This window comes from Epinephelus lanceolatus, chromosome 7, assembly GCF_041903045.1.
Source record: "Epinephelus lanceolatus isolate andai-2023 chromosome 7, ASM4190304v1, whole genome shotgun sequence".
Lineage (NCBI taxonomy): Eukaryota > Metazoa > Chordata > Actinopteri > Perciformes > Serranidae > Epinephelus > Epinephelus lanceolatus.
In genome coordinates, this window is record NC_135740.1 from 15,500,451 (window position 1) to 15,513,998 (window position 13,548).

At 40.0% G+C, this 13,548-nt stretch overlaps 2 protein-coding genes across 2 annotated transcripts; both read right to left on the bottom strand.

Moving 5' to 3' along the window:
• Positions 1 to 1,378: 1,378 nt before the first annotated feature.
• Positions 1,379 to 8,474, bottom strand: xiap (X-linked inhibitor of apoptosis). Its single transcript, XM_033632546.2, has 8 exons — positions 8,327 to 8,474; positions 6,370 to 6,661; positions 5,714 to 6,278; positions 5,489 to 5,588; positions 5,303 to 5,381; positions 3,495 to 3,534; positions 3,144 to 3,320; positions 1,379 to 2,198 (listed from the first exon to the last, which is right to left on the bottom strand). The coding sequence occupies exons 2-8, from the start codon at positions 6,607 to 6,609 to the stop codon at positions 2,005 to 2,007; spliced, it is 1,395 nt and encodes a 464-aa protein (XP_033488437.1). The 5' UTR covers positions 6,610 to 6,661; positions 8,327 to 8,474; the 3' UTR covers positions 1,379 to 2,004.
• A 1,162-nt stretch (positions 8,475 to 9,636) lies between these two features.
• psmd10 (proteasome 26S subunit, non-ATPase 10) lies at positions 9,637 to 13,343 on the bottom strand. Its single transcript, XM_033632764.2, has 5 exons — positions 13,108 to 13,343; positions 12,904 to 13,002; positions 12,356 to 12,502; positions 10,508 to 10,674; positions 9,637 to 10,159 (listed from the first exon to the last, which is right to left on the bottom strand). Exons 1-5 carry the CDS (start codon positions 13,219 to 13,221, stop codon positions 10,006 to 10,008), a joined length of 681 nt encoding a protein of 226 aa, XP_033488655.1. The 5' UTR covers positions 13,222 to 13,343; the 3' UTR covers positions 9,637 to 10,005.
• Positions 13,344 to 13,548: the final 205 nt, after the last annotated feature.

Below are 13,548 nucleotides of genomic sequence, written 5' to 3' on the forward strand. Positions count from 1 at the left end.
AGCGCTCCTGACCACCACAGTTCAACTTCCCTCCAGCATTTACGCACATGACCACCACGGTTCAGCTTCCTTGCAATATTTGAGATATAACTTGTCGCCAAAATGAGCTTATTTGAACCCCAGCTGTGACACAGGGAGTTCAATTAATCTTTAGGGACTGTTCTTTAGTTATCAGAGGAAGGGTATGTCTGGGGTGTGACTTCCGAAGCTGCAAATGTTTTGACTGGAGCCTCCTTCACTGACTGAGGGAAATTGCATGACCCTCCCTCCAGCATAAATGAGTTGTTAGATTTTTTAAAACGTACTGTTTGATGTTTGGGGATTTAAAAAAGTTGAAGACAAAGTACAAGAGTTGGAAAAAAGCTTTGTTTTTCACTCATGTCACGCATGATGGTTAATTCATGCAGTTTTGTTTTATTTTTTTTTTGCAAAATTTAAATGTAGAATAAAGTGATTTTAATTGAATAACACAATGATTTGGTAATGTTTATTTCCCTGACTGACGTATTCATCCTATTATTTTGTTCAAGGACTGTTGGAAATTTGAAAATCCAACAATAATTTCTGTTTTTATGGGTTGAATCCACTTTTACGTCTGGAACCTCCCATCTACAATGGCCTTCAGACGCGCCCTGGTTGAGGACTTGACTCAGATTAATCTGATCCCGTTTGATTAGGCAGTGGGAACCTCTTGTGACCACATGCCTTTGCTGACATCAACCCCAGGAAGATTCAAACCAGGTTCTGGCTATGATAGATGGTGTAATTATGGCCATTTTTAAGGAAAACATGCCACATTTTCTTTAAAAATCCATGCTAAAATAATTACAAAATACAGCCATTTAAAGTTGTATGCCTCTCCTCTAATCGAAAATAAAAAAAATACATAAGTTCCTCCCCACAGCCTAAGAAAAAATTGCACCACCTTTTCCCCTCATAAATAATGATCAGTCCCTTAAATATTTTGATTTGGCCTCCTTACACCCTATCTATCTATTTAGAGTGGAATATGCAGAGAATTCATTTCAAATATTGCCCGCATGTTGCCTCCATGACCTAATATTCTTGTAAATATTAAACTTAAATGCTGTTCATTTTTCATTTGAAAGATTAATATCTACAGGATCCCTTTGCAAAAGTGACATCAAACCTTAACTGACAAAGAGTGCTCCTAGCTCATTCAAATTTATACAGTGTGTAAAAGTGGAATAACTCCAAAGGAAAATTTGGGATACTGATTTTCCGATATTATAGCCTAAAACTAACCTTTTCTAAGTGGGTGATAAGATGGGGTTGGTGTTGTCTTAACTGTAAATCATACCAGTTGTAGTTCAACAATGCAAAGTGTTATACTGATTAAAGAAAAACAAATTTCAAGCCCGAACATTCAAATTTATTCACTCTTCTTGCATGATGGAATGGTAAAATAATTTCACTCCACACTTGCAGGCCCTAAGTTAGACAGTTTTGTCAGTTATAAAGTTTTAAAAGATTTACTGATTTATCTTTATACATATCATACAGAGCAGCTCACACTGACAAAAGTACGCCAGACAAAATAGATGTGATGAGTGGGACACATAAGTGTATGAAACTGACATCTGATATCACATCCCGTGATGTGTTTTGCTTCCCTGTCAGAAATGTTCAAAATAACACAAGATAAGACATATACATGAAACTAAAGAAAGGCAACCCTGGCAAGAAAAAGTGTTGCAAAATTGTAATTATCATTTAGTGTGTATTTACAAGTGTCAGTACTGATTAAATGCCTGTGAAATCAACATCAGCTATTAATAATATAGTACCATCTCAATATTAACAGCAATTTTCCATCTTAGTGATTGTGAAAATGTTGTTTTCTGATGACATTTCCTCATTCTGTGATTCTTATACAAACAACATGGTCCTTAAATATATCACAAGCTATCTACATTTAATATTAAAATACAATAAAGATAGTGAGAAAGCAGCATTGACATTTGGCAAGAATCTGTGATTCCCTCAGGCGATATATGTCTTGATCTTCTGTGAAATGGCTCCACAGCAGATCGGACACTTGATGAGCGACTCTGAACACTCGTTACAAGTGACCAGATGTCCACATGGAATAAAGACCATACAGATATCTCTGTCCATACATATTTTGCACTGTTTCTCCCTCTGCAGCTTCCGTAGTTTCTCCAGTGGGTCCTCATCTGGAAGACAGAGGGGGGCAAAAACATTAAAATGCGTTTGCTCATATTTAAAAGGGACATTTCAGCCCAAAATCAATAATACACATTTGTCCTCTTTCTTGTGGTGCTTTTTAAATCAGTCTAGATTGTTTTCGTGAGTTGCTGTGTGTTGGTGAAATCGGCCATCGAGATGTCTGCCTTCTCTTCAATATAATAGAACTAGGTGGCATTCGGCTTGTGGTGCTCCAAGTGCCAAAAAGGTACATCTGAGTACATCTAAAACTCAACAGCAATGCCTCTTTCCAAAAATCATGACCGTGTTACTCAAGATAATCCACAGACATTGTTGTGAGTAGTTTCATGTAGGAACTACTTTCTGTCTACTGAACTACTCACCAACTGTATCACCATGCAGATGGAAAGGTGCATCTACTCATGCATGAGAGGCTCATGACAGCGCAAGATGTAAACATTAATGGCGTCCTCATCAGCTAAATTATAGCATTAGCTAGCTCAATGGTGCTTGGTGAACTAGCAGTAGATGCACGCTTCTTTCTTTGTGGTGATATGGTTGGTGGGTGTAGTTCAGTAGTAAGAAAATGGTTCCTACACAAAACTGTTCACAATAGGGTCTGTGGATTATCTTGAGTAACTGGGTCATGATTTCTGGAAAGAGACATTGCTGTTAAGTATTTTCAAATGTAGTTTTTTGGCACTTTGAGCACCACAAGCTGAGTGCCATCTAGTTCCATTATATTGGAGAGAAGGCAGACATTTCTACAGCCAATATCTCACACCAAAACAATCTAGATTGATAAATAGCACTACACGTAAGAGGAAAAAAGATGTATTTTTGATTTTGTGATCTGTCCCTTTAAATCACTGCTGCTCAGGCTTTGTTTTATTTAGTAAACAACTGTATGTTTATTTTATGAACCTTGTTCAGCACACAAGAGGGTACATTACCTTGTGTCTTGGCAGCATCACTGTTTGGTGTGTTGTTAAGACAATCCTCGATAAGTGCTTCCAGGGTAGAGTAGCCTGAGCCCGTCCTACTCATTTTCTCTAAGATGGTCCTTTCCACAGCACTGGGCTCTAAACCCATTTCTATGGCCTTCTGAGCCATGGCGGACTGCAGCACCTCTGAAGACAGAGAGGAAACATCAGTGTACAAAACTATTTGTTATATTGAGGTACGTTACTCTAAACAGTTACCAGTATACTGTATTTATGCATCATTTGTGAGCACAGGAGATGTTATGAGTTACTCTTATATCCTTTAAAAGTGGAGTGAAATTAAAAAACGCTGATGCTTACCATTCCCATGTCCTGAAAATCCATTCTGATGACTTGAAGCCTGGAAAAAAACATGGTCATTGTTATTTTCAGAATACAAGTGAAACAAAAGCCAGGCAACAACATCTTTGATTACTACTTTTCCCCACATAGCGCAAGGATGTGTATCTGTCCAGAAAACAACAAACATTACAGTACTAAGTACTACTATTTAAATATCGTAAGCATGTATTCTTTTTCAATTTGTCCACCCACAAACAAATTTCCCATTTATGCCACAGGACCGTGTGCAGTTCGCTGATAGGTTGACATCTTTCAGCTGTGTCTTCAAACAGGAATAAATGCTCATATGTGTATGGAGTTATTGGTTGCTGCAACTGTTCCTCCTGTCCATTGTTTTGGAATAGCATCAGTCCTTGTTATGTGTAAAAATGTATTAAAAAGTTCAACAGAAGCCACAAACTTTTTCAAGACAAAATTCCCTCCTCTAGCAAAGGACACTGCTTGCTAAGCCACGGGAGAGGGACAGTAACACATGGATGGAATGTGGTACTAAAAAAAACTATAATTTCGGAAGGTATCTACTGAACTTGATTTGTGCAATTCGGTTTGATGAAGTCTCACTGAAGTCGTTATAATACAGAACCAGGGTTGTGGATTTTGGACTGAAAACACTTTCCAGTAATACTTTAAAAGTAAAGGCATGTGAGCTTTGTTAAAGGACAGAACTGTCACCTTTAAATGGCTGGAAAATATTTAGTTCAGTTTTAGCCATATTTTGCATTTTAATATTTCACAAAGAAGGTCACACCACTATAAGTACTATAAGTAATAGTTCCTTTTATTCTGACACACTGCTGTCACAGCAATGCTTTAGCTGTCCTGGGACTTTATTGTGCACATGTGCCACTGGAGAACACAAGGTTAGAAACCAGGTTAAGCTCATCGTTGGCCAGGAATCAGACGTTACAAAATCAGACAAAGTCAACAAAAGCTGATTACTCAAAGTGATGTCTGGACTTTTTGAAGTCGGCTTGTATGAGGTTCTGATCCATCAATATATTTCCAACAGGAGGTGGCAGTTGGCAAGCCTCCAGTATGGAGAAGCAGGCAGGAGTAGCGCTACAGAAGGTATAGCGATATACTGCTGTGGATGGGGGCAGCATCAAAATATATTTTAGCCACCTAAAAAAATCAGTAACAGTTTAAGTGTAAGCTGATCTTGCTGTTAAACGGCCCTTCCTGATGGGGAAATGAAGCGGTTATATCCATCTATGCTCTCTTCATAGCCACCAGAGTCCTTTGACAAAAACATTAATTTTACCTCACTGAACACAGGAGCTACAAGTCTACTGCTGCCTCGATCAGTTAGTTTGTGTTACTGTGTGACTTTGTTGTTTTAAAGGGTTAATTTGGATTCACCAAAGTCACAGAGACAGTGGTAGACTAGCGACTCCCATGTTCTGTGAGGTAAAATCACTGTTTTCGTCAATGGAGCCTGGGTACTTGAGGAGAGCATTGATGGATATAATGGCTTCAGTTTCCCATCAGAAAGGGCTGTCTGACATCAAGGTAAAGTGGTGAAAATATCAGAGATATAGCGTACACTTAAACTGATATTGTTTTTTTAGGTGGCTAAAATATGTTTTGTACATCGCTATGGCTTCTGTGATGCTACTCCTGCCTGCTTCTCCAAACAGTGAGCACACTGACCACTGTCTACTGTAGGTAATACACTGGCCATGAATAAGTACCTCATACAGCCCCACTTAAAAAAACAAAAATCAATACTATCCCTCTACATGCATGTAAAAGCAAGGAATGCTTACAGCTCCATTTTGCCATGGGTCTTGTAGCTGGATGCTGTTGATAAATTCCTGTCCTTTTTCTGCTAACAAGAAGCTGCATCTGAAAAACAAAAATAACTGTACTGAAACAAAATCATGTGCCACAGCAAAAACAAAATCAAAAACTGTGTATATAAGTATGGATATACTGTGCATGGTTGCTCTTACCCAGGGTAGTGTTTGGCATGTTCTTCCCAAGGGTCTTCATCAGGCTGCCAGCCTTTCAAACCTCCACCACAGCGGAAACATACGACCCTATCTCCCGTCCCTGCAAGGGCACACACAATTTAAACTGGTTTTAATAAAATGCCTGAGCAGTCAATTAATTACAGCTTCTCGATGTTTATTGAGTCCCAAAATTATGCCCCCCTTGGTCCGGCATTTGTGCTCTACCTTCACTGTAGAAGCCAGCTCTGGCAAGCCTCTCAGGGTCAATGGGGTGCTGGACACCTGCAAAGCTACCAAGCCTCTCATCAAGACTCCCCATAGAGCCACGAGTGTTTGCATGTTGTCTGCTGCCGCTCTCCTCCTCCGTACCCCCCTGGAATGGGATGTTGCCTACATCATGCCCGAGGATGAAGAAGCAGTAGGGAAAATGCTTGGTGTGTTCTCCCCAGGCGGTGTCCCCTGCTTCCCAGCCACCCAGCATGCCACCACAGCAGAAACACTGCACGCGGTCGCTCTCTCCTAAGTAGTAGAGGCCGGCTTGGGCCAGATCTCGGGGACTCACAGGAGCAGTAGAGGGCCAAGAAGAGAAGGTCTGAAGCCGAGCCTCCTCGCTCCTCATGTGAGGGGCCATTGGGTAGGTGGACTCATCGACCACCTCTCCTGTTCTCAAACGATATTCCATGTCTTCTGCATCTTCATTGTAGGTGGAGCCGTTAGTCAGTCTGGTGTTACAGCTTGGATTAAAATTGGTGCGGTGGGTGCAGCTGAGAAACCTGCATGATGGTGAAACCTGTAATAATAGAGTAAAGTGTGATTTAGCTATTTAGATAAAGATGAAAAAAAAGTTGATCATGTTTGTTTTTCATTACTACTCTAACTACCTCCTTATGCCTCTCTACAGGTGTGTCTCCCCTGCACCAGTTTTCCACAGTCTTGCGGCAGCTGAAACAGCGGACACGATCGGCCTGGCCAGTGAAGTAGAAGCCGGCTCGGGCTAGTCTTTCTGCTGATATCTGTTGGGCCAGGTTGGAGCCACGGAATGAGTCCAGGCGACTGTTCATCAGGGAAAAATCCGCCATGTGATCTGTCTCCAAATCGCTGTCTTGTCCGGGATCACACATGATAGAACTGGGCAGGAAGCTGCTGAGCGGACAAACTTGATGTAGAGAATGTCTGCAGATAAAGAGGAGCAGAAAAAATGCTGCAGGTATTAACATTTTGAAGTTACGTAAATGTCTACACAGGGTCAAATAATATCAGCGAAATCGCTTCTTGCTACTCTGAGCATTCAACACAGGAATAAGTAAACAAAGTAGCTAACAGCCTTGCATTACACTTTACCTCACAGGGTTGAAAACTACACAAAAGTCAGACAATTCAATGGTTGAGTGGCTTTCTGTGTCTCACACCAAAGAGCAGATCAGTACTTTTAGACTCTTAGAGGGTGACTGTGCCTTTAAGAGAAGCAGCCAGACAAATCACATGGAGGTATTGAATATTCCATGTGAGGGATGGGCACCAGTGACAACGGCTCAGTGCACTGCAACACACTGTACTGCGAAGGGTGTATCCCCCTGCAGCCTGACAACACACACTAGGCTAAAAGGACAACAACACTCCCCCAGCCAAGCATAAAGTAATAATCAAACGGGGCTATTAAAACATGTAAGACATTGAACGTAAAGGATCAGCATTGCAGAGGTGTGGCGCAGGATTTTAGTGAGCAAAGGTGCACAGTGTGTGCTATGAACAAGTTCAATGATGTTGCAACACATCGTGGGAGGCAGACCACACCCCCACCTGTGCATATTTTCCCAGAGGGTGAAACTTGAGGGTTTTTTGGCACTGTGCTGCACTTTTTGGAGAGTGCATGTGTGGCACTCATAACTGTGTGCTGTACTGAAGGTGTATCATACGCAGATTCAAGCCCAGAATAGATGACACATATCTTAAAAAAACAACTTCATTAAACTCATATATCTCAACACTTTAATCCCACGTCAGAAAGCAATGTCACAACTGAATGCTTCAGCTAAATTTACCATGTAACCACAGTTGATCAGTTACATTATTGATGAAGCAACTATTGCTCTACTGCTACCTTTGGCATAGTATATACTTGCTTTATGGAAGGGAGCAGCTCCTGATCTTTGAACTACATTACCCGTCGACAATCTTTAGAAAACAATCACCACATAAACAGCAAACTCAAATTATAACTTTGTGTTTCATGTGCAAACACAGAAGGCAACATCTGGGGTATTTCTGAGTATCTGAGCTCGGTCAAAACTGTTTCGCACAAAGTTGGAAAATCATGGCGTCATAGGTGTTTACCCATGTGATAGCAAGTCATAACATCGCTATAAACACGTAGCGTTGCTATCTTCATTTAAATAGGTGGTTGGACTGTAACGACTGGCCCCGCAAACTCCAGAAAAGTCTGGCAGCTTTACTTTCAACAATAGCGACACAACAGCCCCATAGTGCCTGGTATGTAAACACCGAATAAAGCAAACTGCTGCTTGCATCTGACAGCTGCCACCCAGCTAACTAGCTACACGCACTGCACTAATGTTAGCCCAGTAGTCTGACAAATTAAGCTTTAAAACGAGCTTAAAGTACGTTAATCATACAGTTATACAAGCAGTCGGTTTGGACTTTGACCCGTGCCTTCGAGGTGTTTTGTTAAATTACTAAAAGGGACTGCGAAGATGTAACGTTAATCTAGCCTATCGCTACAAACGTTAGCTAACTTAGCTACGTTAGCTTGGCTACTGTACATAACGTTAGGTCAAAAAGTTACTTGATAAATTATCATTGCAAAACTTCAATAATTACCTTTTAATGCGGTCGGCTCTTCGGTTACTTAATTTCAGTCTGTGGTGTGAACTCCGCCTCAGGGAGATAGCAATGATTAAAGGGAACTATGTATTTGACGTGACCTCGCTTCCAGGAAGTGACAACGACGGGGGCTGATCAATGCGCTCTCGCTCGTGCGCATCCCAGCTGACCACTATTGTGACGTCAGGGGAGTTAGGGGTTTCGCGGGGTAAAAACCGTTCAGTGGGAGATTCCCAACGAAACCCCGAATTTAAAGGTTAAACAGTTTATGAGAAAGTCCCTCTTTTTATTTTACTTATTATCATTAACACAGACTGTTGCAAAATAGGGGATGTGGTGCTTATGTGGCACAGTTTTGCTCATCTTTATTCTCAGAATGCAAAAAAACCCAAAAAACTTAGGTACAGTTGCTTAGGTGCATGCTTGAGTAGCAGTAGCCACCATTTTGTTTCTTCTCAGTACTCTGTGAACTACTTTATAGTTACTACTACACTATATTTAGCTTCCAGGAGAAACATACCTTTTAATCAGTGTGCCTCCATACGACAGCTTGAAGACAAAAAAACCTATAAAGCTAATGAGATATGCATATGCAACAATTAAATTACCCAACATAAGTTGGCTAGAATCACTTCCACCTAAACATTAAAACACTGAAACTCCTGCTTACTTAGCATTCTTGATGTTAATCCCTAAGTGGTGTTGCATAACTAGAACTAAAGCCTGAGTAATAATTAGTATGTAATATAATTCAGCAATGATACACGAGTTATACATGAGAAAAGGTCAGTGTGGATGAAATGATGTGGATGTTTACATATAGGCTAGTTGATAAGAAATGACTTCATCGAAGATTTTAAGTATTTTGAAACAGGATTGACCCTGTTAACCATTAAATCAAAGGTCACGGTCTATGAGACACAGATTACTTAAGCTTAAAACTGGGAAAGCATTTTTTTAAACAATAACACTGTTTCAAATGGCAACATGAAAACAGTGTAAAGGATTCACTCTTGGTCCTTTTGGCTTTACAGAGCTTAACAGCAAGATTGAAATCCACTGAGCTGGCCCAAGATGGTTTTTGGGTCATTCCCCCACCATTTTCAGCCGCACAAGGCTCTCAGCAAATGAGCTCCAAAAAACTGCTCTACACAACCTGCTCAACACCAGACAGCAGACAGACAAAGTTAGTGACTGGCTGGTAAACATAGTAGAGCATTAACAGCTAAAGAGCCAGATATATCCCGCAGGACATGGCCAGAAATTATTAACATTTCCTGGATCCAATGCTTACATGTAAAATGATACACCCTAAATCGACTTTATTAACAGGCTGAACACTTTTTATTTGGTCAATTTTGCAACGATTCAAACTTAAAAAGAAAAAGCTCATAAGAAAATAGGCGGCAGTGTTGGATAGACTGCACTTAGTGTACGAGTGTTTTTGATCAGACATCTAAGGTCCGAGCAGGTTCACTGCCCCATCTGAGGAGCTGACAACAATGCAATGCAGTTCAACTTTTCTCCATGACACCATCTCATCTTCCACCTGTTACACATCTGAATGTGTCACACCAGGCCGCTCGGGGAGGACTGACTGGGATGAGAATTCTCATTATGTAACTTGCAATGGTGGGGATTCGAGCTGGAGCATGACCTGTAGGTCCGTAAATAAATCATCCCTCCACAATCCTACGAAGTAGATTGCCCAGACCGCCCTTGGCTAGCTGGAGGGGGGTCTTCTCCTCCTTGTTCTCAATGTAGATGCTGGCCCCATGTTCCACCAGCATCTTGGCTGCTTCCACTCGCTCCTCATCGCACGCCAGGTGGCTGGTAACAAAAAAAAAATGCATGAGGAATTGTCAATGTAAAAATGCCTTTTGCTTTTTAATTTTTTCGGTGTTTAAAGCACCACAAATTAAAACCCATTTACCTCCATTACATTAGGGCAGACGTATAAATCTCCAAGACTGATATCTCAAATTTAAAGCGAATAAACCAAACCAATCTGGATAACTGAATATTACTACAGGAAGTAATAAAACATGTTTTAAATTTGGGTGAAGCAAACTTTAAGGGTTTGTGTTTATTCATTTCAGCCTACAGTATTCAGCTGCACATGTATGTTTGTACCAGCAGCCACAATGGTGTATAAGACAAATACTTATTCACACATACAGTGCTGTGTTGCCCTGTGAGTCCTGGATGTTGGTTGAGGCACTCTGTTTGAGAAGCAGCTGGATGAGCCGGTAGTTTCCCTTGGAAGACGCTCTGTGCAGGGGAGTGGACTGATACTTATCAGTGACATTGGGGTCTGCTCCATTTTCCAACAACAGCAGGGCAATCTATAAAGAGGGAAAGCCATGTTACTCACAAGTCACTGCAGCGTAACCAACTTCTCACCAACTTCCCATTCACAAGACATTCACGTTTTCAGATCCTGTCCTGTTGGTTCCGGTGTGGCATGCCACAGTTCATGAGTGAAAGTCCGTGGAAATGACGTATTTTTTTCCAGTAAATGCATTTCTAATTTAGATGTCCTTATATGTACGTAGGTTCTCACCCTCTGCAGTGGTGAAGAATGTACAGCAATTTTCTGTTTTCCAATCCAATCCTATACTAAATACTAACAACTGTAACAATATAGTATATACTGTGTAGTTAGTGTACAAGAAATATATGTACTGTACTGTTGTGTACTAGTGGGGAAATGTTTCAATACAGGCCCTGACAAACACCAGTCAATGTGCCCATTAAACTTCACAAAGAGAAAATTATTTAAAAAGTGTACCATGTAGAATTTTCCTTAAAACAGCAACAACAAAAAAAATGTATAAACTTATACAACGCCACTGGAAGTCTGTGGCAGCGCATTTATCTGCAGAAACTCTGCCCTCTGCCTGTAAGTATGAAATACATATGCAGTTGAACAGCAAAACAAATACCAAACTAAACTGGTTGGGATTTGGACAAGATAATATTAATGTTAGTCCAAAGTTATTAAACCATATGTCGCAGATTAAATTGTTCTCTGGAATAAAACTGTAAAGATAAACTTCCTCACTATCTTAATGTGTGCCTAAACACATACTTCCTTAACAACTGATAATATCAAATACACACATTTTAACTCCTTTTACCTCAGTACAAGAAAGTAATGATATGCTCACTTCAGTGTGGTGATAAGCTGGTCCACAGTTTGCTAATGCATGGTTGGGGAAATGTCTTAATTAAAAACTTCTGACTAATGTGGGGTTACAGAGTAAATGGTAGGGAGAACCCCTGTGAGTTTTAATGGACTTCCCCAACAAAGTAGCCTCAGGTTCAGATTCAGAACCAGTAATACTACTGCTATGACAGAATAATGCAACCAATTCTGAGATAGTGCTGTTGCTCTCTCAAAAATCGAAATCAAAATGAATAAATAAATTCAAAATCATCCATCCGTCCATCCATCCATACCAACAATTACTTTTGGAATTTATTTCTCTGCTGATTGTTTATTTGATTAATTGTATGGTTGATATAACAACAACAGAAAACTGTTAAAAAGTCCATCACGGTTTCCTTTAGCCCACAGTAATGTCATCAAGTGTCTTGATTGTTTGATTTACTGTCCAAAATCCATATATTTAATTAAATATGATGATAAAACAAGGAAAGTCTTCCAATTTGCATTTTTAAGAAGCTAAAACTGCAAAATGTTTCTTAAAATTTGACTTAAATAATCAATTGATTGTGAAAATAATTTCCAACTACATTACAATTGTTTGAATAATCGCTTAATCAACTATCCATTGTATTCTAAAAAAATATGACTCAATATATTTATAAATAAATAGATCTAGATATTGAAAATATAACTCTACCAAATGTAATTATTAATAACATTTAATTCCAACTATATGTATAAAGCTACCTGAAAGACAAATTTGAAATTATAAGCATGATAGCACAGTTGCGTGGCATGTACATGTAGGCTACATCAAACTATCAGCCAAACTTACTGCAACCTGACAACCTTACCTCATATCTGTCCTTAGAGGCAGCATAGTGCAAAGGGGTGCATCCATTTTGATTAACTGAATTCAGCTGAGCTCCTTTAGATATCAGAGATCGTACTATGGCTTCTCTGCCTGCAGATGCTGCAATGTGAAGAGGGGTCCATGAAGCCTGCGAAGTAACACATCACATGGGGTCATCATAAAACAAATTAATTGCTGTCTGTTCATATGCTAGATCAAACTGATGTGTATCTATCCATCCATCCATCATGTGGCATCATTATAACACTGCAATAGCCCCATAACACTGCAATAGCTCTATTACATCAAATCAAATGTCAGTACATTTTCCACATTTACATAAAAACCTTTATTTTAATGGCTTTTGTATGTGCAATCTTCTTTGGTGCAAGGAGTGAAAGAGGTCGCTGCAGAGGTAGCTGCAGTATTAGGACTACATTATATTGTAGGGTGCACCTGTCTGCTCCTGTCTCCCCTCTACCACCTTAGAGGACTCAAACACTGCATAAAACATTTAACAAAATTCAGTGTCAGAATAATTAGGCCTACGTCATCTTGCAGATTCACTTCAACTCCCAGGTCAAGCAGAAACTCCACAATGTTGGTGTGTCCAGCAGAACAAGCCCAGTGCAGGGCGGTCCTACGGTCCTGAAATTACAGACATTGGTGGAAAAAGTGGAAACCTTCACTTAGCATTTGTCATTACTTCAGTGTGTCATTATTTCAAGCTGTCATTATTACAAGCTTTCTTACCTGGTCCGTTTTGCATGCAAGCGTTTTATCTGACAGAATGCACTGTTTTAATTCCTCAAACTGTCCCATGTAAGCAAAATTACAGACCTCCACGTTTGATACAGATCCCTCCATTGTTAAATATAATGTAAATGTCAAACAAATGTTACAGCAGCTAACCAAGCTGGGGTGCTCAGGAGTTTATTCGTTTCAAGTTTGAACCATAGACTATTTGAAACAGGAGAGCAATGACTCAGGAAATTATGGACTCCACTTCCGCCCGGCTGTGTTTCCTCTTCAAAATAAAATACTATCAGTGGCATCACCTGACAGTGAGACTGATTTGCCACGTCATTTTATTTACATTTAAGATATTATTTCATTTAAGTCACGAAAAAATACAAAATTTGAAAAGTGAGAGGTCTGAGGCCTTCAGTGCAATCGAAGGAACATGCAAACATT